This window comes from Scylla paramamosain, chromosome 2 (assembly GCF_035594125.1).
Source record: "Scylla paramamosain isolate STU-SP2022 chromosome 2, ASM3559412v1, whole genome shotgun sequence".
NCBI classification, from domain to species: domain Eukaryota; kingdom Metazoa; phylum Arthropoda; class Malacostraca; order Decapoda; family Portunidae; genus Scylla; species Scylla paramamosain.
The window spans coordinates 2,727,242-2,751,755 of NC_087152.1; the positions used below are offsets into that span (position 1 = coordinate 2,727,242).

At 37.1% G+C, this 24,514-nt stretch overlaps 1 protein-coding gene and 1 long non-coding RNA gene across 6 annotated transcripts in view; one reads left to right on the top strand and one right to left on the bottom strand.

The window, feature by feature from the left end:
• Positions 1–18,608, top strand: part of LOC135108378 (tyrosine-protein phosphatase Lar-like) — a 238,105-nt gene extending 219,497 nt beyond the window's left edge. For 3 of the 4 annotated variants that reach the window (XM_064019319.1, XM_064019327.1, XM_064019324.1), the window contains 25 exons: positions 95–300; positions 1,045–1,154; positions 1,389–1,581; positions 1,987–2,185; positions 2,987–3,160; positions 3,273–3,410; positions 4,312–4,473; positions 4,581–4,797; positions 4,962–5,137; positions 5,275–5,429; positions 5,822–5,864; positions 6,359–6,585; positions 6,767–7,043; positions 7,854–8,054; positions 8,223–8,447; positions 8,867–9,021; positions 9,247–9,370; positions 9,501–9,662; positions 10,289–10,467; positions 10,961–11,087; positions 12,210–12,320; positions 12,583–12,651; positions 12,908–13,008; positions 13,426–13,561; positions 15,118–18,608. In XM_064019319.1, the coding sequence (XP_063875389.1) occupies positions 95–300; positions 1,045–1,154; positions 1,389–1,581; positions 1,987–2,185; positions 2,987–3,160; positions 3,273–3,410; positions 4,312–4,473; positions 4,581–4,797; positions 4,962–5,137; positions 5,275–5,429; positions 5,822–5,864; positions 6,359–6,585; positions 6,767–7,043; positions 7,854–8,054; positions 8,223–8,447; positions 8,867–9,021; positions 9,247–9,370; positions 9,501–9,662; positions 10,289–10,467; positions 10,961–11,087; positions 12,210–12,320; positions 12,583–12,651; positions 12,908–13,008; positions 13,426–13,561; positions 15,118–15,186 (3,936 nt within the window). In that variant the 3' untranslated portion in view covers positions 15,187–18,608. The remainder of the gene's footprint in view (positions 1–94; positions 301–1,044; positions 1,155–1,388; positions 1,582–1,986; positions 2,186–2,986; positions 3,161–3,272; positions 3,411–4,311; positions 4,474–4,580; positions 4,798–4,961; positions 5,138–5,274; positions 5,430–5,821; positions 5,865–6,358; positions 6,586–6,766; positions 7,044–7,853; positions 8,055–8,222; positions 8,448–8,866; positions 9,022–9,246; positions 9,371–9,500; positions 9,663–10,288; positions 10,468–10,960; positions 11,088–12,209; positions 12,321–12,582; positions 12,652–12,907; positions 13,009–13,425; positions 13,562–15,117) is intronic. The other variant, XM_064019336.1, reaches the window with a different exon arrangement.
• LOC135108396 (uncharacterized) overlaps positions 14,261–24,514 on the bottom strand; it is a 45,186-nt gene continuing 34,932 nt past the window's right edge. For both annotated transcript variants that reach the window (XR_010272245.1, XR_010272247.1), the window contains 3 exons: positions 20,941–21,070; positions 19,216–19,312; positions 14,261–15,213 (listed from right to left, as the gene is read on the bottom strand). This is a non-coding gene — a long non-coding RNA (uncharacterized LOC135108396). The remainder of the gene's footprint in view (positions 15,214–19,215; positions 19,313–20,940; positions 21,071–24,514) is intronic.

Sequence of the window (24,514 nt, forward strand, 5' to 3'; positions counted from 1 at the left end):
TTATATGGCTTTGAAATTGAGTTTGCAAATCATGACTGAAAAAATCTTAAACCATATGTAAACCATCTTTGATCCTACTTTGTTTGTTTTTCAGGGAAATGATAATACCAGTCCTGCACAGATTCCCCACACAATTCATAATGGTGAAGCCACACGTTATGTTGTTGGCGGCCTTACCCCAGACACTAAATACCAGATTCAGGTGTCAGCCATTACAAGAAAAGGAGATGGTACCAGGTCAACACATGTAGCAGTAGAGATGCCAGGAGGTGTGCCCAACAAACCAGCTCTTCTTGTTAAGTAAGTCTACATCAAGTGTGATGTGTTTATCAGGACATGTAGTGCTAAGCAGAATGTTTCATTTTTTATGTGAATCTTTTGTACAGTGCTCTCTGTTTATGTTGAATAAGAGAACTCAAACAACAACAGTATGATTCTATAATGAGACTGATTTTTAAAATGAGATTGTCACTTGTGATGGTAGAAATGTTCAACATCACACATTAACTCACCTTGGCAGATACAAGTCTGATTATTTTGATTTGTATGTCATTAGAGACATCCTAACAATTAGGCATTATGAAGTAATCTTTAGACAGAAAATACCAGTGAGTGAATGAGAATAAACCAAAAATTTTGCTGCCTTCAGTGACCTTCCAGCACAGGCATTTTTATCAGCCTGTATTTTCTTTCATAAAAAAGATGACTACACTTTTACACTATAATTTTCAACTGCTTTCATCCAGCTGGCACAGTCATCTGTCTTTTGAAGTTCACCATATCAATGAAACTAATGTTAAAAATTCATCCTTGTACTTTTCATTCTCTCTCTCCAACATGCCGACTTTTTATGTTTGTTATGAAATTACTAAATACAGGCTGTTGATTACTTGACAGTTGTTCAAGCAATACCAGCCAGAATATTATTTAAAGTGTAACTTTTAATCTTTCCGAATATAGATAGCTTCTATTCGTGCATTTTTTAAACTTTTTGATTAAACAGGAGTATCATGAAAACAGCTAATATTTTCTGCTCTATTTCAGTGGCACAGTCAGTGGATATAATGGAAAACTGGTAGTAAATGTGGAATGGTCAACACCTACTGAAACATATGGAGAAATTAAAGGTTATCGCCTCAGATATGGACCAAGGGGTAAGAAGGTTATGTGTTATTTCTTATAAAATAAAATATCCTGATATTTATTGTAATGTAGAATTAATTCCAGGAATTAACAACATTTTTAGCATATGTATGCTGCAATTTTATTTTGGCTTGTGTACAAACCAGATACTAGTTTGCTGATGTCATGCCACACCAAAATTAAATCCTTATTCATGTGAATATTTTCAAGGTAAAGTTTTAATGCTCTTTTTCTTCCTCCTGAAGGGGAACATCTTGAAACCATTACACTGGAAGGTGCCTCAATGTTGCAAAAAACATTGAATGATCTACAACGAGGCATCGAGTATGAGATTCGTGTGGCTGGACGTAATCACATCAACTATGGGCAAGAAGCTGTCAAATTTTACGTCACTCCCGAAGCAGCTCCTTCTGGACCTCCCACTAATATCACTTACAGGTAACTGGGAAAAAATTGATATTCGTGTACAGTCAAAGACAAAACTCATGTCATGAATTCTGGTGAAAACATCTGGTGCAGACCTAACCTTATGGTGCAGTGTGACATGTGTCATCAGAACAGTTAGTAGCACAGCCATGGGGGCCTCAGTACTCACCACACCTTGTATGTAATAACAGTTCATATTCTAGTGAGTGTTGTTTTCTCTGATACATTCAATATCTTTTTGGACAGAATCGAACCACTCATATTTTTGAAGCAATGTTTAAAGCACACATGATTTTCAGTATATTTAATGAATTGAGGACTGTCCCCTATGATACACAGCATTAGGCATGTTTAAATTACTGCTTGGAATAGTATGGATCATTATATTAAGATAATTTAACATGTTTCTCTTTTCAGATTTCAGACTCCAGGAACAATTGTGTTCACATGGGATCTGCCAAAGCCCAACAAGAGAAATGGTGTCATTACATTGTATGAGCTCCAATTTAGTAAGAATGTGATCTTGAACAATGATTTCAAACACGACAAGAATATCTCAGATGGCACAAGAATTGTATTTACGGGATTAGAAGAAAATATGGATTACACATTCAAGGTAAGTGTGTTCTTAGATTTGAAATATAGAATATGCAGCCCAATCATGTAGTAATGGGCATGCTTGGCTTACAGCCAAGAGAGCCAGCACCCCAAATCTCTGGCCAGGTAGACAGTGTAGCTTGTCTCCATAAACAGCACAGAGAACAGGTGAACAACATAAGCCAAGAAATTATGATCTTACAACCTTGAGCTAGTAGAAGACAAACGACTCTGCCTCCCTCTGTGTGTGTGCAGTCCTGCAGAGTGGTAGATCTACAGATGCTTTCTCTCTCTCTCTCTCTCTCTCTCTCTCTCTCTCTCTCTCTCTCTCTCTCTCTCTCTCTCTCTCTCTCTCTCTCTCTCTCTCTCTCTCTCTCTCTCTCTCTCTCTCTCTCTCTCTCTCTCTCTCTCTCTCTCTCTCTCTCTCTCTCTCTCTCTCTCTCTCTCTCTCTCTCTCTCTCTCGTGTGTGTGTGTGTGTGTGTATCCTTTGCTACAAGATAAGGTACATGTAACAACACAGTACTTACACAATTAGCACATAAGCCAATATAAAGAAAAGCTCATCCATAATTCTTACACATCTGACAGACTGGCTTAACATCTTGTAAATAAAGCAGAAAAATATTCTGAAAAAAAGAACCAGTAGGAGGACTACAAAAATTATACTTGTTTTTACTTACTTTGTTAGTTAAGCATATTTATTGTTGTTGTACCTTGGAGTTCACATTACCAGCTATGATTTAATGATTCATGACTTGATGTCTTGACCTCTGGTCGCCCATTTCCAGGTTGTGGTCTGCATTATGTTTTAATTTACAGGTGCGAGCCTGGACTTCCATGGGACCTGGACCGTACAGTGAAACATTACACCTGCACACGGAGCCAGACCTTGTCCGTGCCCCAATGAACCTCCAGGGTATGGCAACATCAGACTCTTCAATAGAAATATGGTGGGAGCCAGTACCCTCCCGGGGTAAAGTTATTGGTTATCAGGTGAGTTTTCATTTTCATATTTTAATAAAAACAATTTTTTCTCAATTTATTGCATGTACACTCTGGTTTTGTTAAAGTTAACAAACTAATTTTTTTTCTATTTTCCACACAGGTGTTTTATACAATGTCTCCAGTACCTGACTTGGATTTATGGGATGAAATAAAAGTTGCTGTGACACATTCAGCTGAACTGCAGAACCTTGAACGTCATGCTGAATATGCCATAGCAGTGGCTGCTAGAACTGCTTCGGTGAGTGTTTCGCTGTAATGATGCTTATCTTTTTTTCTTACAATCGTCTCCTAACCATGAATGTTAAACAACCATCTGTATACCAAGCAGTCATGCCCCTTCAAGGGTTCCTCAAGATAAGACTGCTTGATTTATACCTTGTCTCATCATATCATAGGAAGATAGTACATAAAGAGGAGAGAGTCCTCAGTCTCCTCACTTCATTCCTTCTAGTTACCCTTTATGTCACATGAGGAATGCATAAACATTTAATCTAAGCCTCATAGTTTAAGGCTGACTACCCAGGATATCACCCAAGCTCAGTACACTGCATGTAATGTAAACCACACTGTATTGGAGGATGAGATCACCAATCTTTACACACATGCATGAAATATATTCTAGGGGGAGAAAAATGCACAAAAAATTGTTAATATAGAAACAAATTAAGGGACTAAGGTTGATATTCAAAAGAAATTAATTTTGACAGTGAATTCTCCAAGGGGGTGATCATGGCTGGAGACTCCCTGCCCTAAAATATTTTAATGTTAACTACAATTTAAAAATGCCTTGATACACTAACTAATGCATCTTTCAATTATTAAAGCGAATGTTCTATATATGAAATGCAATATCTTTTTATTCAAGTTTACTGGAATGAAAGATTGCTCTGAAATTTAATGTTTACTTGCATATCAAAACAGATCAAACCATTAAGATAGAAGGCCCCAGAAGTAACTATAAGTGTTCTTATTGCTGTATCATTTCATATGAAAAGATATCAGAACTTATAAAGCAACATATGAGGTTATGATGTAATTCATTATTCACCTTTTTTTTTTCCATCTGATACTGTTTCTCATATTATTTATAAGTTTTTTGTGATGTCTAGAACTGATTCTTATTGAAAACTAAAAATTAGTCAAATTTGCCTCTTCAGGGACTGGGCCGGCTGTCAACACTCAAGGAAATATGTGTGAAGCCTGTAGATGTCCCAATGCATTTACGAGCTCATGATGTAACCACACACTCAGCAAATCTGACATGGGGTCCACCCATTCAGTTGAATCCCTTGCATTTTAAGGTAAGATTGGGAAACTTTATTACTATGCAACACCTAGTAATCAACATACTTGTAATACATGATGTCTGCCAGTCTTAGTATTAATAAGAAAACCCTTTCAATTTCAGATAACCTATAGTGCTGTAAAGGAGTTTGTTGATGCTCAAGGTGTCACCCAAGTCCAGAAGATCCCAACAGTTCCTCGTATTGTCAGTAATCGAAAGTTTAGTTATGTCATTGAGGAACTGCGGCCTTTCACTACTTACACTGTTAATGTCACTGCTGTGCCTCAAACTAGCGAATACCGTCCACCAGCAAAAATTACTGTAACTACACAGATGGCTGGTAAGCAATTACTCAAAAATTCTCCTAATATACCATATGTGCAAATCAGTCAAGCATAGAGTTTTCAATTTATTTTGCTTTATTGGTCCTTATTAGAGTTGTAAATGATCTTTATTGACATTTATGTATTTGCATTTTTAAATATAACAAAATCAATTTCACAGCTCCCCAGCCTATGGTGAAGCCAGATTTCTATGGAGTGAAGGGCAACCATGAAATAGCCATGATCTTGCCACAAGCTTCAGAAGAATATGGTCCCATTGCCTTCTACTACCTCATTGTTGTGCCAGAGGACAAGATAAACTCTTTCAAGAATCCAGACCAATATCTTACTGATGATGTAAGTTTTGATTTATTTTTATTATACCTCATTTAATAATTAAATGTTTATTGGCATTAAAAGATGTAATAGCAAATCAATATTGGTAATCTTGCATATGATAATGGGTATTGAAATGTTTATTTATTATATTTCAGCTTATAGCAAATAAAGCAGGAAGCAAAGAAGCTCTTGCAGAGGGTCCATACATTGCTGCAAAATTTCTGCAAAGAAATATTCCTTATTCATTTTCCCTTGGTAATGGAGAGATATATGAAGGGTTCAAAAATAGGCCTCTACAGAAGAAAAAGAGGTAAGCCTACATGTTATGCAGGATGAGTGTTAATTTCAGTGCATATTTATGTGATGTAAAGTGATTCAGTAAAAAATTAAGAGCAAGCATAGAAAAACAAAGTTACCATAATGACAGCAATTTTTACCAAAAGTTGAGGGTGAAACTGGGTTTCATAATGGCTGACTGTGCTGAAGGTAAGTAATGCTAGTTCTTATAGTAAAGTATTACCTGTCAATCACAACCACATCTAGCCCTGCTTAAGGGCTCAGGTGATCTGTTGACCACTGGACCTTTGAGACGAGAAAGATTTCATGATAATCTTAAACTGTCACACTGCCATTTCACTCTAGAAATAATAATAATTGTGGACAATAGTATAACATACAATTATGCTTTTTTCTGTATTCCAGGTACAAGATTTTTGTCAGAGCAGTTGTGGATGCCCCTGGTCAAGTAAGTTAGCATTTACGTATACAAGTAACAAGAGACCTGTTATTGTTGTGGCTTCAAGGATGCTTTCCTCCCACTTGAGAAACTAGTTGTTGTAGCCTTCGTCAAATTGATGTTTTTGTTTTGTATCATTGAACACTGGCTTCTGTTCATGTAGCAGAGAACAAATATGAGTTACTATCTTGTCAACAGGAAAGAGACAAAGATTAGTAATCTTGTATTTATGTATGGGTAGCTCTCTATTCCTCTGTCTATGTGTATATACCATAGAAGTAAACAGCAAAAGTCTTGGAAATTATTTATATATGTAATAGTAAACATTTTGGATGATACTGATTTATACATAAACTTTTACTTACTGGGAAATATTATTTTGCAAGAAACTGATATTTCCAAGCTAAAACTATCGTTGCTGTGGAGAATTTGTTTCTGAAAAGGAAAAAGATATCTGTACCACTAATATTTCATTACAGAATTATATATCCTTTTCTTTTCAGCATTTGTACACTTCATCACCCTTCTCTGCATACATCTCGCTTGATATGCGTCCAGCACCGTTTGGAAAACTGCCCGAGAGGCCAAACCCGTATGCACCAACAAATGAATCTAATGACTATGTTGAAGTGAATAAGAATGATATGGAGATGTTGATGATAGTTGGTCCTGTGATTGGAGCAGTTTTGGTGGTTGTCATCTCCCTCTTCCTCTTCCTCTTCGTTTGGAAGTGAGTCCAATGTTTTATGTATTGCACTTAATGATTTTTATAACTTTATTGTAATGTGAAATTTACTTATAATTAACATTTATTTTATTTTTTTTTCACTAGATAAACATAACTTTTCAACAATTATATGGAAATGAACATTTAGTAAAAGTAATCTAATAATAACATGCACAAATTTCAGACGTCGCCGTCAGCCAAAATCCCCAGACCAAGCCCAGGTTACAAAGCCACTGATGGCAGATCTCGGTGGGGGACATGGAGGTGGAGGAGTCGGTGGTGGTGGTGGAGGAGGTGTTGGTATTATTCCAGCTGCTCCTCTGGACCCTGTGGAAATGCGAAGATTGAATTTCCAGACTCCTGGTATGATTTCTCATCCACCAATTCCTATTTCACAACTGGCTGAACACATAGAGAGACTGAAGGCCAATGACAATCAGAAGTTCTCCCAAGAATATGAGGTATGTGAAAAATGGTGGTATTTGCAAAAGACCTGCAGATTGTGGCAGTGGCACATGACTGTAAAAATAACATGTGTAGGTGAATAAAAATGCTTTAGGAGAGGCATGTTTCTCAGCAAGCAGAAGTCATAGCTACCCTTTGGAGATCTTTGTAGAATTAGAAGTGTTCTAAAAAAGAAAAAAATTGCCCATAATGAGATGACTAACAGATATATCAGACAGAAGTTTGAAGTGGAGAAAATAGACTAAGGTCCTGATGTTGATGTAATGATAGCATGTATGTTGAAATATTAGGAAAAGCAGCTCCACCATACATGTACGTAGTAATTACTTAACTGAGCTAGAAAAGAGTAATTTGCAAGTGGTTCAGCATGGTATCTTCCTGGATACAGACTGTCAAATCTAAACACATTTTTTGGCAGAATATCCAGAATAATAAGTAGAATTGACAGGCATCTAAAATATTGAAATGCGATTTTTTATTATTATTATTATTTTTTTTTGTTATTATTTATTTATTTATTTTTATTTATTTGTTATTTATTTATTCTTTTTTTTTTTTTTCTCATGATTGCCCTCCCTTTGAGTTTACAAAGCATATTTTGTTTTTCCTCTGTGCTGTTACTCCAGTGCACTTCTAGTTGTTCTCAACCATAAAATAGGAACTACTCTCACCCATCAAACTGGAAGACTCAGATCTTTAGATTTCCTACAAAAAGCCTTTTTGTGTTTGACAAATTTTATTAATGTTTATATCTTCATGCACCAGAAAATATAAATTGTTTATCTTTACATCTATCTCTGTTTCAGTCTATAGATCCAGGCCAGCAGTTTACCTGGGAAAATAGCAACCTGGAGATTAATAAACCAAAGAACCGATATGCAAACGTAATTGCGTATGACCATTCAAGAGTGGTTCTCCAGACGCTAGAAGGAGTTCCTGGTAGTGATTACATTAATGCCAACTTCTGTGATGGTTACAGGAAACAGAATGCATACATTGCAACTCAAGTGAGTAACCTCATGTTCAGTTTATCATTGTTTCCAAAGAATTTCAAACATATTTCATGTAATTTATGTCCATGTGTGTATCTAAACCAACATACCAGGGTTCTGTACTGCATGCCAAAAATTATGAATTATAGGATTGGAGAATTAATTAAGTACAATCATTTCCAGGGTCCTCTGCCAGAAACATTTGGTGACTTGTGGCGAATGCTTTGGGAGCAGCGATCATCCACCATTGTCATGATGACGAAACTGGAAGAGCGAACAAGGATAAAATGTGATCAGTATTGGCCTGCCAGGGTGGCTGCTACTGAAACCTATGGAATAATGCATGTCACACTTACTGAAGTACAAGAATTGGCTACATTTACTCTTCGGACCTTCCAGCTTCAAAAGGTACAAGAAAAATGACTTAATGACCATATACACATGCACATAGAACAGTACAATATACACATACATACATATGAAGATTGATGGACACTGAAAGAATCTGGCCTTTAGAATATCTGTAACTGTTTGTCTTGAATATATAGGAGGCTGATATGTTTTTATGTAAATATATATTACTCCATAATTATTTTAGTGAGTGGATGGAGGTGTGAGTGTGTGGGCATTTTGTCTCGACTATCCCCTCTTTATGAAGATGTCAGCCATACATGTAGATAGATGCTACCCTCCAGTGAAAGTAATTCTTTCCTCATATGCACTTATAAAAATTTCTGTGTGGGTATATGTGCGTGAATGTGCTTCCTTTTATTGTTCTGTCCCACACTCAAGAAGAGGCAAATTGAGATATAAAATTTCATCAACAGTCTGGGAGTCTGGATCGGCGTGAGATTCGGCAGTTCCAGTTCACAGCCTGGCCAGACCATGGTGTTCCTGACCACCCCTCTCCATTCCTCATGTTCCTCCGCCGTGTGCGTCACATGAACCCTGCTGATGCTGGCCCCATTGTTGTCCACTGCAGGTAAATAAATATTCACACTAAAGATGTCAAATGCCACAATGATAATTAAGATGTACTATGTGTAAGGGTTGGGACAGTTTATGCTTTGGGACTATTATGCTCATTATTTTCCCCACTATCATAACTTCTACAAATTCTTCTAATTTTCTCTTTAGTAAATTTGTCTCTGTCCCTGCTTATGTAGTAAGATTGAAGTTTATGAATATTTGATATTTTACTTTCCAGTGCTGGTGTTGGTCGAACAGGTGCATTCATTGTGATTGATGCCATGCTGGAGAGGATAAAGCATGAAAGAACTGTTGACATTTATGGCCATGTTACTTGTCTTCGAGCACAGAGGAATTATATGGTACAGTTACATGAAGGTTTTCTTTGGTAATATTTTGTCAATATTTTAATCCAGATTGTGGCTGTGTATTATATAAAAGTCATAAGTGTATTTATGTTTCAAATTACATGAATTGAATTTCTATATACAGGTTCAAACAGAAGACCAGTACATTTTCATTCATGATGCACTGCTGGAGGCTGTCATTGCTGGTGTCACAGAAGTTCCTGCTCGAAATCTGCACGGACACATTCAGAAGCTTATGGCTGTTGAACCTGGAGAGAACGTCACCGGCATGGAGCTTGAATTCAAAGTTAGTAACACGTGTTGTATTTGTTATGGTTTTGTCTATACTATTAGTGATAATAATGTACACACATCCCGGAGCAGGTGATCAAGGGTTAATTTCCCAGCTAGACAAAAACTATTTGATCTGATTTTCATTCATGCTCTGTAGGTACAAGGCCTGTTCAAGTAGTATCTAATGTAAGGCCTAGTTTGAATTATAGCTTACTTATGTGTATGTCAGATTCCAATTAATTTCCTTTGAAGATAATCTTTTCATTTCTACAAACCAAATCTAATAATGTTCCTGCTCTAGAATGGCTTAAATCATGCATTTGAGTGGTTTGTGTGTGTAGAACTTTCTCTTATTTCTGTCGCTAACAATTTCTCTGACAGTCAGTCAGCAGTCTTCTATGACCAAATTGTACATTGCATTTTTGGGGGGTGATAAATAGATTTTGGCTTTTTGCTAGCCTACCGAAACATCTCTGTTATGTTGCCAGGATTATAACTCTGATAATGACTGACTGTTATGTTGCCAGGATTATAACTCTGATAATGACTGACCTAAGAGAGAAAAGGAGAGAGAGGGAGAGAGTTAGATATTATTTGCTAGTGCACCTCCCTTTAACTTAAAATATTGTTCCTTTGTAGCGACTGGCAAACATCAAGGCTCAGCCATCAAGATTTGTTAGTGCCAACCTGCCAGTTAACAAGTTCAAAAACAGATTGGTGAACATTCTACCGTTTGAAGGAAGTAGAGTCTGCTTGCAACCTCTGCGTGGCACTGAGGGTTCTGACTACATAAATGCCAGCTTTATTGATGGCTACAGGTACGTTAAACTATGGAATGTATGAAAATGATGATTAGAAAAGAAAGTTGCTTGATGCACTTGGTTCATGATTAGGGAGTCATAGTTTTAATTCTTGGCAAGGTATCCTTTCACTCTGTATTCCATTAATTCAACAAAAAAGAGGTTCAGACATTGGTCAAGGGATGTGACAGTTTTGTCGTGTATATCAATTCAGTTGTATAGTATATGGTAAAGTAGGGTTGATTTGCATTGATTTGAAGAGAAAGCCAATGCACATGAATTGTTTTTATCCTAAATAAGATAGATTTGAGAAAATTCCTTGTAACTCAACTCGTCTGCAATCAAAATCACCTATGTGTTACTATTCCTCATGCGTTGAAATCATAGTTCTGTACTTTTATTGTTCTTCTGTATCTTCTATTTCCAGTAGCTAATATTCTGCATATTTACCCTTTTGTTTATCTTAATTCAACTTTTTCGGGAAGACATTCTTATGGAACTTGATTTACAGGTACCGCTATGCATATATTGCAACACAGGGTCCACTCCAAGAAACTGTGGATGACTTCTGGAGAATGCTGTGGGAACACAATTCTACAATTGTGGTCATGCTCACAAAACTCAAGGAAATGGGAAGGGTAAGTGAAATGCAAGTTGAGGTAAAAGTTTGTTTGAGTTTATTAAAAGGTGTACAGTTGGAAACCTGAAAATTTTACATTGCATAGAGATCCTAACATGTTTTTATAAAGATTAATTTTCTTGGTCAGTGGGACATGCCAAGGATTGATAGTAGATGTTGAGATAATATCTAGTAAGAGATATGTGTTACAAGTTACTCTTTGGTCACACATTTTTCCTTCTGGTATTTTAAAATTTTTGGCAAATTTTTCAAAATGCATAAGAAAAGTTTTTTTCTTTCTTAACATATATTACTTTTTTTATCACACATATTGCTATTTCTCAACCACATTTTTTGCATTATAAGTTTCTCTTTCCATGAAAACAAAGAAAATTAAAATTGGTTAATAATTTTGGAAGGAGAAGCAGTTTGAATATGCAGCAAAAATAATTTTGAGAAATGAAAAACTGAAACTAAATTTTTCATGCATTTTATTACAAGTTTTTCCTTTTAACATTTGATCCTCAGTAATAACTAAACAACTCTGACTAGCAACTGGAATTGCTTGTACTTGTGACTAAAAATCTTAAAGAGAGCATCAAGGAAAAGAATGAGGTAAAGGAATAACATCTATATAGAACTGATGTTAAATTCCAAGCACTAGGGAGCAGGCAACATGTATAAAATAGCAATGCAAGGCTCTAGATTCAAATATGTCATAGGACTCCATGTGAGGTGGAAGAAAAGAGCCACTAAGACACCAAATGGAACTGATTTTGCTATTAAAGAGAAAAAGAGGGTTTTAAGGAAAAGTGAAGAAATGCTAGTTGGGCACAGTGATGAAAAGCTTGAAAAGAAGTTAAAAAACAAAGATTGGATCTTAGAAATGCATGCTGAATAAATTGTGAAGCAGGTAATGAAGAATTGAGGTTTACAGGGGTTAGAAAAGTTTAAGGTAAAAAAGTATGGGTGTTTGTGATGATAGAAAGGAATTTTCAGCCATTATTATCATTGCTGTTTACTCTTAACTGTATTTAAATGTTCTCATAGGTCAAGACATCTACACAATATACATAACATTACATATATATCTGAAGCAGCTCAATTACAACAAAATCCAAATTTTTGTGCCATGTTTCAGGAAAAGTGTTACCAATATTGGCCCAATGAACGATCTCAGCGATACCAGTTCTATGTGGTTGATCCCATAGCAGAGTATAATATGCCTCAGTACATTCTCAGGGAATTTAAGGTGAGTGTTCTTTGATGATGGGAATGAACATGAATGACTAGAGGAGAGAAAACAAGATTGTAAATTAAAAGGAAAGTAAGAAATGAATATAGTGAAATGACAAAACTTTGAGTACTGCATGGAAAGTGTAAAACTGTATGAAGGTGGAATTTAAAAGATTTGTGGTGCACAAGTTTTCTTGAAGTTATAAAGGAAGAAATACCAATATATATGATTACTCCTCAGATGATGTGATACTAACTCACTTTCTCTGCATTATTAGATAACAGATGCTAGAGATGGCCAGTCTCACACCATACGACAATTCCAGTTCATAGAGTGGCCTGAACAGGTAAACAAACAGTCTCTCTCTCTCTCTCTCTCTCTCTCTCTCTCTCTCTCTCTCTCTCTCTCTCTCTCTCTCTCTCTCTCTCTCTCTCTCTCTCTCTCTCTCTCTCTCTCTCTCTCTCTCTCTCTGATTTTGTTGCATTATCTACAGAAGCTCTAGTTTAATAATTTACAAAGATGTCACAATACTGAAAGAACTTTTTTTTTTAATTATATCTTGTTGAATATATATATATATGAATTTATACATCTTATTTCAGGGTGTGCCAAAATCAGGGGAAGGCTTCATAGATTTTATTGGTCAGGTGCACAAGACCAAAGAACAGTTTGGTCAGGATGGTCCTATTACTGTCCATTGCAGGTAATTATTTTTTTTACCTAATTTTGTCCCATTGTGGTACTAGTGGGAGGCTGGATAGGCCCGTGTAGTTTGCACTACTTTACTTCGTGGATGCATGTATTGTATATTGGGGTAATGCAGGGTTAAGACATGTAGAAGAGGGAGAAAGCTAAATACGTGTATAGTTTAATATACTCTAGTGTCTCTTCTGTGGAATAAGCCTAAAGGGAAAGCTACTGTAGTCCTCATGTGGTGTTGTCCATAAATCCACTCTTGCACTCTTCACCCCAGTGATCTCTTTTATCTCACATCCTGTCATATGCCACAGATTTTTCTTTGGGCCTACACACCTCATAATGTTAGATATAGTTAACCTGCATATAATCGTAGTCATTATCAGTAATGTACCATCAGCTTGACAATGCAATTTCTGTTCAGTGCTGGTGTTGGTCGCACTGGAGTGTTCATCACCCTAAGTCAAGTTTTGGAGCGTATGCAGTATGAGGGTGTTGTTGACCTGTTCCAGACCGTCCGCAACTTGCGCACACAGCGCCCAGCAATGGTTCAGACAGAGGTAAGATCTATTAGTAATTAAGTTGTTGATATATATTAGCCACCTTTTGGAAATATAAACTTTTGTAATGTAATTTAAATACATGAGTGTGTGCATTATAATGTTCCCATCTGCATAATGTTTGCATAATGTGTTTATTTCTTTTCAAGCATTTTTTCTGTATGATAATTTAAAATCTATAGTATGTTACACATAAGATATATTATATATTGCAAGTCAGAGCACCATTTGGCCATCATATGTTTTCCAGACTGGAAGTTTCTCAACTTTTTTTTTTTTTTTCACTCCTACGAGCTTAATAATATAAACATTGAAAAGTAAAAGTAAACAAACCTGTTAAAAAAAAAATTAGCATTTTATTTGTACACACAAGTTTTTATTTGACTTTTTAACAAATTTATATCAGCAGCAGACAGACAAAAAAAAAATCCAAAATCAATACACTATTACTTTTTTGTAGATGGCAGGAACATCACACAAATAAGGATTTATTTTCTGCCTGACAGAATGATATTATCATCCTTTACATGTTCATTATAGTCTTCTGACATGTCAAGTACCAGAAAACCGCTCTCTTATTATAATAATGTAAAGATTGTGACTATGACCACAGACACAAGGATGAAGGGTGACTGAGGTGGTGCTAATCATGGATAGGAGGAATACAGAAGACTGCTATTTTGTGGATGTGTGGGTGATAGTGAAGTGTGCTTGATTTTATGTAGGTGTGCTTGCTGTCTCCTTGCTGTGTGTGTGAGCTGTTGTGTTTGAGGGTGGTACAATGACATCCTATGGGATCTGTGGCCCAATGAAAAAAAAATAATAACTAACTAGTGTGGAGATTATCTGATGTGAGGGGAGGGGGGGAGTGTGGTGTGTGACTGTGGGTATATCATCAACAAACTGTGGGGGGACACTGTGGGTCTGTTGGCTGAGAGAGAGAGAGAGAGAGAGAGAGAGAGAGAGAGAGAGAGAGAGAGAGAGAGAGAGAGAGAGAGAGCCAGCTTTCCTGTATATCATTGAAATAAAAAGAAAAGTTGCTTAGGTTGATGCAGTTGTAGATATGATTAAGTACACAAGAACAGATTATTTAAAAAATAATGAAAACATTAGTACTTGCATTACTGAGTTTCCATTTCAAACTAATATTTTTTTAAAAATTCATCTTACTATACTTACAGTAACCTACTTCTAGAAATGCTACTCTGCTAACTGGGTAAAGCAAAACCATATTGTAAAACAGAACAATATTGCCATACCAAATGCTGCCAATCTGATAATGTCAGAAAATTTAACTCCTTCATTGATGATTGCACAGACCATCAGATAGGTAGGTCTATGTGAACCTGGACACACATCTCAGCAAATATACAGTGATTGTTTTTTTCATAGTTATTCAGCACACACTAGTTTGGTCTAGGATTCATTCATTGATGTTACCAGTAAGCAAATATGTTTTTTTTTCATAGTTATTCAGCACACACTAGTTTGTCTAGTAGGATTCACTCATTGATGTTACCAGTAAGCAAATATTAATCCTTTCTTTTTCATTGCAGGAGGAATACAGGTTCTGTTACTTGGCTGCTCTAGAGTATCTGGACAGCTTTGACCATCTTGTGGACTGACTAACGAGACCTGCTGGCTCCCGCCCTCTGTCAATATGGACATAAAATGAGTGCTGTGTTTGCTCAGAGGCTGTAGGAAGTGCAAAACTAAGCAAGGATTAGAAATATATCACTATTCTCAAAATGAAGCATTTATACATGTCAAAAACAAAGGCTCAGAAAATAATGTGTATACCAAATACTACACCCGAGGTACTGGCAGGTGAAAATTTACCAACAATAAGTTTAGTAATCACTGAGGTAGAACTGCTTTTGAAAAAGTCTTGAGGAAGTGCAATAAGTAAAAAGACGTGAGTTGTAATCAAAACATGCATGAAAAAAACTGTACCCTTCAGGAAAAAAAGGATGAATTGCAAAGCTGTTTGGTGGTGGCTTACGTAGACATTATTAAGCGACTGCCACCACGTTACTGACAGTGATACTATTAGTAAAACCAAGCTGCCTTCCTATAACTGTAGCAAGTATAAGTATTTGCCTCTACTGCCACTGAAGATGAAAACTGTAATTAGATTTTTGTGGATATGTTAATAATCCATTGCGTTATGCCATGACATGACCAAAATGTAGCTCTACTTCCTAATAAATTTGTGAAATGATTGTGAAAGAATTGATGATCTACAGTTAAAAGTGGATTGCATCAGCCTACAATGTCTCAAGATTATAGGATGTGGTGCTACCAAAGAAAAAACGATGGAAATTTTCAACAGAGGTGGGCTGAAGCATGGCCAATCAGCTTGGTTGTCATCAGGTCGGAAATACAGGTTTCACTGATCATGTGTATCATAAGTGTCAGTACATGATAAAGAACCTGACATAATAGAAAAATGTGCTACAAAACTTACTGCATAAATGGAACATCATAAGTGCTTTCACAAACTGTAGTTTTAAGTCAATGATGTCTACACACAAAGTACATATAGAAATATATCTGTGTAAATAGGCAGCATCTCATTATCTCTTACACCACAAATGTGTAACTGGAGATCTGAAAACTAAATTGTTAATCCTAGGACATTAACATTCCATTCATGAATGTAATTTTAATTTCCTGTGTACTGCACAATGGAAAAATGCCCTCACTGAAGATTTTAAGGAAAATTACACATTGAAGTAATTTTACTTTTTCCCTAACAAATTGGCAACGTGAATTCATAGAAAATCACCTTGAATATATTTGTTATATAAGTGTTATATAGGTGTGAGTAAAGCCATGTCAATTTGTATCCTAAAAAAAGTTTTTGATTTATCATATACATATATATAATAGAACAGGTGGGCCAAGTCTGATGCAGCAATACAAGGTCTGGGAGATCTTCAACAAGGTTCAAATCTGTTAGCCAGTTTATGATTTGATGAAATTGAAATGTATCCAATGGATTTTCTTATTTATACTAAATTTGAGGAAGAAAAACAGGAAAGATGCTATCACTGATGGGTAGCATTTTACAATTTGTATTTAAAGTTGATATAATGTAACAATGCATGTTGGTGTGTGAGAGCGAGCGAGAAAGAGAGAATATGATTGACTTTTTTTAATCAATTGCAAGATTAAGTTTTATATGACAAGATTTTGTAAGTAGACATAAAACAGCATAGCTTGCTGATGAAAATGCTTCATAGTGTTAATTTAATTTTATTCAGCTTAGGAGGCAAACATGTCTGAATTGTGTTTGTAACACAATGCAGAAATATTTCTACAGTTTCTTAGTTGATAAATTTGATGTGACTTAAGAGGTGCATATCACTTATGTTAATGTTTTGTAAAAACCTGCCTACTATATAGTTATAAGTGCCACATTCTAAATATCTGCTTACTACGGAAAAGTTGAAACAGTTCCATCATACATACACACTTTTATGGAAAGACAAAACTAAACAGGTTATCAGTGTTATATAATATACATATCGCATTTTGCCTTGAGATGCTGTGATTCATACTAAATATCTGTATTCTTACAGCAATAGAAGTGGTGGTATTAGTCTCAATATTGAAGATTATGTGTACAGTACAATCCTATGAACAAGAGCTTGATGAACATTACACTCTGGATACTGTGTGAGTGATGATGCTTTGCATCACATGCTGTCATGCATAAGCTCAAAAGAGAGATGAAAGGTGATATGGCATTTAAGTATTATTGAAGTTGCCATTAATTATGCAGTTAAATGTATTGATTGGATAACCTGAAGGACGCATTTTGCATATGAATGATTATCACTAACTCAGGAGAGAGATTGAAAAAATACAGTGCAGAGTAACACTGTAAGCATAATAAGCCCACGTTGAGAGTTACTTCTCTTCTTCGTAGAAATGTTTACAACATTCATGCCTGTGCCCATCCACTCTGCAAGTGTGGTCATCAAGATTTTTTTTTTCTTTCCATTACATATCTTTATTTGTAATAATATTATGTGTGTACAGTAAAACCTCACCAACATTGAGCAGGTAATGATGAAACAGGTTAAAATTATTCTGGTGTTAATCTTTTATAAAATCTAACAATGTGGTATTATTTTCTTCTAAGTCTAAACTGGGTACAATTGCTGTAATATTTCAGTTTTGAAGATTAATAATAATTCCTCCATAATTATTTCTTGAGGTTTTAGTTTTTAACTTGTCTACAAATACCAGCAATGTAATGTTGTGAGGTTTCTACTATGATTTGTGAGGTTTCTACTATGATAAAAAGTTTGCTACATATCTTTAAGAATATTTTTTAGAACTCAATCTACTGAGGCTATATTGCAGGCATTTTTTTTATGCTTAGAATCATATTTTTTGTTCCATAAGTTGTGTATATGTACTTTTCATGTTCATATTTACAAGAAACAAGCCAAAAATGCATCATCTTTTAGTGTTACTGTTTCTTTTCTATTTTTCATGCACTTATTAAAAATTTGATATGACTAAATGGTTAAAGTGCAATGTAATGCCATCAGAATGTTTTCCACTATGCTGTGGATACTTAGAACAGGGCACCATGAAATATTTCAGTGCAATTACTCCATGTTATGGCTCTTTCTTCATTCTCCAGTCAGAATTTTAACATTTTCAACACAGGCATGTTCAACATACATCCATAATGGCAGGAAAATAGTTATTGATATTGAAGAGTTGTCTTAAAAATAAAATATTTTAATTTTAAACAAAGGAAAATCATGAATGTATCTGATATACCAGCAGTGTTACAGAAACCTAATTTCCCTGTTTGTCTTCTTACATTTTACTTTTGCTTTGTACTGTTATGTTCAGTGGTATCTGGAATGAGGACATGTTCACATGTATAGTAGGCAGTGCTTGAGACAGGTCTGTACGGATACTTGTCAATACAACATACATTATGTTTATACTAGTAGCTGGCAATATTTTGTAATTCACACATGTGATGTAACATATTGGAAAATAAAAAAATGAATTTGAATTTCAGAGTTTTTCCTGTCTCCTGGACCTGTGGCTTCACTCGTACATCACAATTTTATTTTTGGATCCTCAACATTTCTCTCCATATTGAAAAACCTGACATTACCTCTTCTAGTCACCATCTTATAAATTGTTCATCTCCCTTGAACTGTCCAATACTTTGTTGCTTTCATCTACTCCTTGTGCTCTTTTTCCACTACTGTAATTATTTCCTTTCCCACATATTATTTTGTCCTCAGTTCTTCCAACCCCTGGTATGCTGTTTCTCAGTATGCCTCTGTCCTCTTATGCTCTTCTAATCTATTCTTCCTTCAGCAGCCCTTTGATTATTATTATTATTATCATTATTATTATTATTATTATTATTATATCTATATCTATTTTACTTATCTTTTTTTTTATTTCCCACACGTCATATTCTTTCCTAGTGCACATATACATATACTGATACTTCTATTTTTCCCAATCATGCAAGATTTACTATACTACTTTCAGACTTGTAGCAGCTTCTCCACATTGCATGTATAACAGGCAAACTATATATGGCTGTGTGTGTGTGTGTGTGTGTGTGTGTGAAGGCAAATTCTGACTTTTCTCCTTCTTTATACCTTTTCTGTAACGTTAAAGTCGGTGCTGTGACTCTCCTGTCCCTCTCACATTCTAATCCCCTTGCCATCCAAATTCTGGAATGGCTGCTTTGCCTCTCTGCAAATAAATAAATAAATGAGTAAATAGATAAATAATCCGATCTAGCATCATTAGATAGATATATGTAAGTATTAATATAAATGATACAGCTGACTCCATCACGCTGTGCTGGCCTCTTCTCACTCACACCATTTCATTCTTACTTCAAATTGCTCCCACACCTCCCACCGTAAACACAAGCAGCCAACTTTTCACGGAAAATAAAGAATTCTACTTTATAAAATTTGCCTTGCCACAGTACAACTCAATCCATCTCAATCAAATGGCACGCAATTTTAACCTCCATTCATCCAGCACACGCTCTTACAACCCACAGTGCTTCACGCGTCACAGCCATCCTCCGCTCCCACTGTCATTGTCCACCAGTCATCCATTTCTTGAGTGCCATGTAACATTAAGCGACTGTACTTAGCCTTCCCCTTCCTTTAAGATGCTGTACTCAGTCTTCCCCTTCCTTGAAAGTCTTTCTCGCGTCACATCCTCCCAAGTAAGGTCAACTTTCTTTGTCCAGTGTTAAGTCCTTTTTGCTCAAGCTTCAAATTAATTATTAATCAACCTATTCATCCAAGCTTAAAATTATGAACTACTTTATAAATTATCGCGGGTATTTTTGGTGTGCATTTTTATAAGAAAACAAAAGAGCAATCTTTCTTTATGGATCATCCACGTGTAAACCTTAATTCATACAGTTAAATAATGGAAGTGATCAATACAGTAACATTATGTAGCACACATCATATGAATCTGTCCTGAAAATAATACATTCCGTCTATCGGTTGACAGAAAACCTAAAAGGCAGACAGGGTAGACTGATATACTCACTGCATTTACGTCTACATAAGAACTTGTATGTTTTTTTTTTTTTTTTACCTTGTCTCTTACTTGCTATAAAGTGAATTTTTTTTTTTTATGTTTTAAGGAAAACTGAATAAAAGAGTTGGACTATTCAAAGCAACAAGACGTCGACGCCTGCAGCAGTCCAGTCAGTACATAACTCAACCACTGCCACAACTGAGGTTCACTGGTTCACAGTAATCACCGGAAAACCTACACCGCGTCTCGTGTTTCAGACTTGGCAGTTGGTGGAAGCAGTGGTGGTATTCAATCAACAACTGCCGCCAACTAATTAGTGATGCGGCTAAACACACACAATGTTGGGCTTCGTAACTTGTTTCCTGAATATCAAATGCCATTCTCCCTTTCGGATTAATCAGCAGTGAACGCAGGTTATTTCCAGTTCATTAATGTGTCTTGCAACTGCACACGCCATAGCTCCACACAACCTTGAGTCCTGCACACATCTTCCTTATTGCCTTGCTGCCCGCATTAGTGCATCCCGTCTGTAATCCATAATGTCCCCTACGTGTGCATGCATCACATCACGTTTTCCTTTCAGACGCAACGCTCCAGCTAGAGGCACACTTTAGTCACGTTAGTGTTTAACTTTCTGTTAAAAGAAATAATTTCCAGCATGTTATGATGGAATATATATGTTGTATCCAACAATCCTTCTTTGTATATTTACTTATTACATTACACAATTTTCTGTCCTCACCTTCTCTTCTTTCAATCTACACACACACACACACATACACACACACACACACACACACACACACACTTACCCCTATGGGTCTCCGGCAATCTCATTACACATTTTTCTCGGCGCACTTCGGTCTGGCACACTCTGATACGCTGGCAACGTTCCTTAGTCGTTTCCTCGAGCGATAAACGTTTGTCTTGACGCGACTGCACCTATTAAGGAGTGAAAAGGTCCCTTTATAGTGAAATGCATCTGAAATTAAACAAGACGAATGTGCTCGGCGGGCGGTGACTGGGGCCTCTCCTCCCCTCCCTGGGTAACGACTGTGAGGAAAATTAGATACATGAAATGTAGAGTGACTTTCTGTGAAACGTGTGATCTTGTCCCGCTTAATAAGGTGGTTTAAATGCCGACCGGGAAACTAAACTGAATTCCCTCCAAGGGTTCGCTAATCCATAAGTGTAACTCTCTCTCTCTCTCTCTCTCTCTCTCTCTCTCTCTCTCTCTCTCTCTCTCTCTCTCTCTCTCTCTCTCTCTCTCTCTCTCTCTCTCTCTCTCTCTCTCTCATTATATATATATATATATATATATATATATATATATATATATATATATATATATATATATATATATATATATATGCAACAAAGATTCAAAGAAGAGAAAGAGAAGAGGGAAACAAAGGAAATAAAAATAAATTAATAACTAAATAAAAATAAATAAATAGAAACTGTGATATGAAAGAAGAAAGAAATTTATATTTCAAGAAAGTAGAAACAAACGTAACATTGGAAAAGGAGTGCAAGGGGCAAGGAAATCCCTCCTATTGTCTTCCAAAAACTGTGCCTCCTCCGTGTTTGTATCTTTCCAAGTCGAACTCTTCCAGTTCTGTCCGTTAACATCTACCTTTCACTCTTACTGGAAGGTTACCTACATTCAGGCTGTTCCTAAAAAGGATGACCGCTTTAATCAGTGGGCCATTTTTTAATACCTTTCGTTGCCCTTAACATAGATATACAGACTGATAGACAAATACGTACATACATATATCTATGTAGAACAGCACAGCGTACGCAGCCATATAATTTTACAATATAAGACCGAACACAGAAGCAAGGCACCTACGAGAAACCGAGTTTGCAGCGTCCCCAAGAGCGGAGTTTGGGAAGTGTGCGGGGCGGGCATAGCAGGGACTAAGAACCTCAAGGTGCCTGCAGAAGCCCCTACGGTGGAGAGTTTAGCTGCGAGTTCTGAAGAACACAGAGGAGGGTGACGAGGGACGGCTTGGAAAGAGTTTGCCGCAGTTGCTTTCAGTGGCATGAGTTGGTAAAGTCTGTACTATGCTCGACTTGAGAGAGAGAGAGAGAGAGAGAGAGAGAGAGAGAGAGAGAGAGAGAGAGAGAGAGAGAGAGAGAGAGAGAGAGAGAGAGAGAGAGAGAGAGAGAGTTAAAAATAATTTCTCTCCACCAACTAATATTCCTCTTTTGTTTTAGCCAAAGTTGATTACCAGGCGTTGAGTTTCTTTGATGGCGCACCGGCCGGGTTTCTCCCCTGCACAGATTTCACAGCAGAGAAGAGAGAAGAAAAAATGACCACACAATGAAAGCCCATACTGACTTGAGAAAAATGCTACGCGTTTGCCTCACCTTCCGTAAGTTTGATTAGCTGAGGTGAGGGGACGGTGGGAGAGTAAAGTGAGGAAAGGAGGAGGAGGAGGAGGAGGAGGAGGAGGAATGGAGACTGAGAGCGGCAAGGACTCGAGTCAGTCATAATGTATCGATTTGTGTCTAATACTTTCATTCACCATGTGTGTGTGTGTGTGTGTGTGTGTGTGTGTGTGTGTGTGTGTGTGTGTGTGTGTGTGTGTGTGTGTGTGTGTGTGTAATTTAACCTTTCCTTCCTCGTAACTCTTTTAGGGATAGTAAATCACATTACGTTGAAGATGACATTAACTGTGTGGTCGTCCGTGAATCTGGCGGCAGTTCAGTGTCACTCTCGCTCCTCTATCCAGCAACATGACGAAGATGTTGGATGAAATTTCCGTATTACCAATTTCTCCTGTTATTGGCAACCCAAGCCCGCCGCCACCCCAAGCTACCGTAAAGAATGGGGGAAAAACAGAGCATTCATTAACGTCTTTTCAAAAACAATAAATTGGCCTTTGCTAATTATCTACGGGCGTGTTCCAAGGAGCGAGGGGCGTGGGGGAGGGCGTCTCATTAGTCCCGCCCTTCGCGCCACCCGCCAGGTGTCGCCCCAAAACACTCCATGATTGGTGAGCAGGTAGTCATAACACCACCCTGTTCTTTAGGGCATCTGATCTGGACTCCTTTTTTGCTAGCAGGCTCTGGTGGAAGTTTGTGAGGTTTTCAAGGGTGCTTTCATGATTCTAGTGACAGTTTAACAAGGATCCTGTACCGTCAGAGAATAGTAATACCCATCATAGCCCAACTGTCAATCTTTGTGGGGGTTTGAAAACAACCACAACGAGAGGACAATACGAACTGCAACGAAGGCAAGACATGGCGCTAATTTGGAGAGCGATGCGAGTTCCTTCTATTGAGAGTCGGACTAGCTCACATCGATTTCAAAGTTCAAAAACACAAAATACATAAAATACATAAATAAAATTACTCGTATCAAATTCTCCCGGTTACTTCTTTTTCATTTTATTTATTTTTTTGCCCTAAGCCTATCTACACCAAAAACAACAAACAACAACAACAACAACAACAACGAAGGTTACAAGTTACAAGAGGCCAGAAAAGAGAGCACAAGGTGGATGGATGATTTAGAAATCTACGCACATTAGACAAAAAAAAAAAAAAACGAAACCGGAAACTGTTATATAGTGAAGTGGAATAGATACGTAGACAAATAACATAGGGGAGTGAGAAAAAGTGTGTGTGTGTGTGTGTGTGTGTGTGTGTGTGTGTGTGTGTGTGTGGCGTGTGCCATGTCTCTGCAGGTACGAAACTACGAACGAGTACACACACCGCTCTCTTCACGCGTCGGGCAGGTTCAGATTACTTGCACATTGTTCTTGGCGTGGCTGGTTCTTTTGTGACATTCAGGTGAGACGAGAGAGAGAGAGAGAGAGAGAGAGAGAGAGAGAGAGAGAGAGAGAGAGAGAGAGAGAGAGAGAGAGAGAGAGAGAGAGAGAGAGAGAGAGAGAGAGAGAGAGAGAGAGAGAGAGAGAGAGAGAGAGAGAGAGAGAGAGAGAGAGAGAGAGAGAGAGAGAGAGAGAGACAGAGAGACAGAGAGAGAGAGAGAGAGAGAGAGAGAGAGAGAGAGAGAGAGAGAGACAGAGAGACAGAGAGACAGAGAGAGACAGAGAGAGAGAGAGAGACAGAGAGAGAGAGAGAGAGAGAGAGAGAGAGAGAGAGAGAGAGAGAGAGAGAGAGAGAGAGAGAGAGAGAGAGAGAGAAGTTAAAAGACAACTTGTAACCTCAGAATCTTACATTGAATCTTTCTTACTAAGCGCACACACACACACACACACACACACACACACACACACACACACACACACTGCAGGAGCGGACAGGCTGGCTGGCAGGCGGAAGAGCGTCCTCTCAGTCACACACACACAGAATATTGAATAGAAATAGTTGCTTTCTCTTTTGTCGTCAGCCACGCCAAGGCCTCTAATCCCC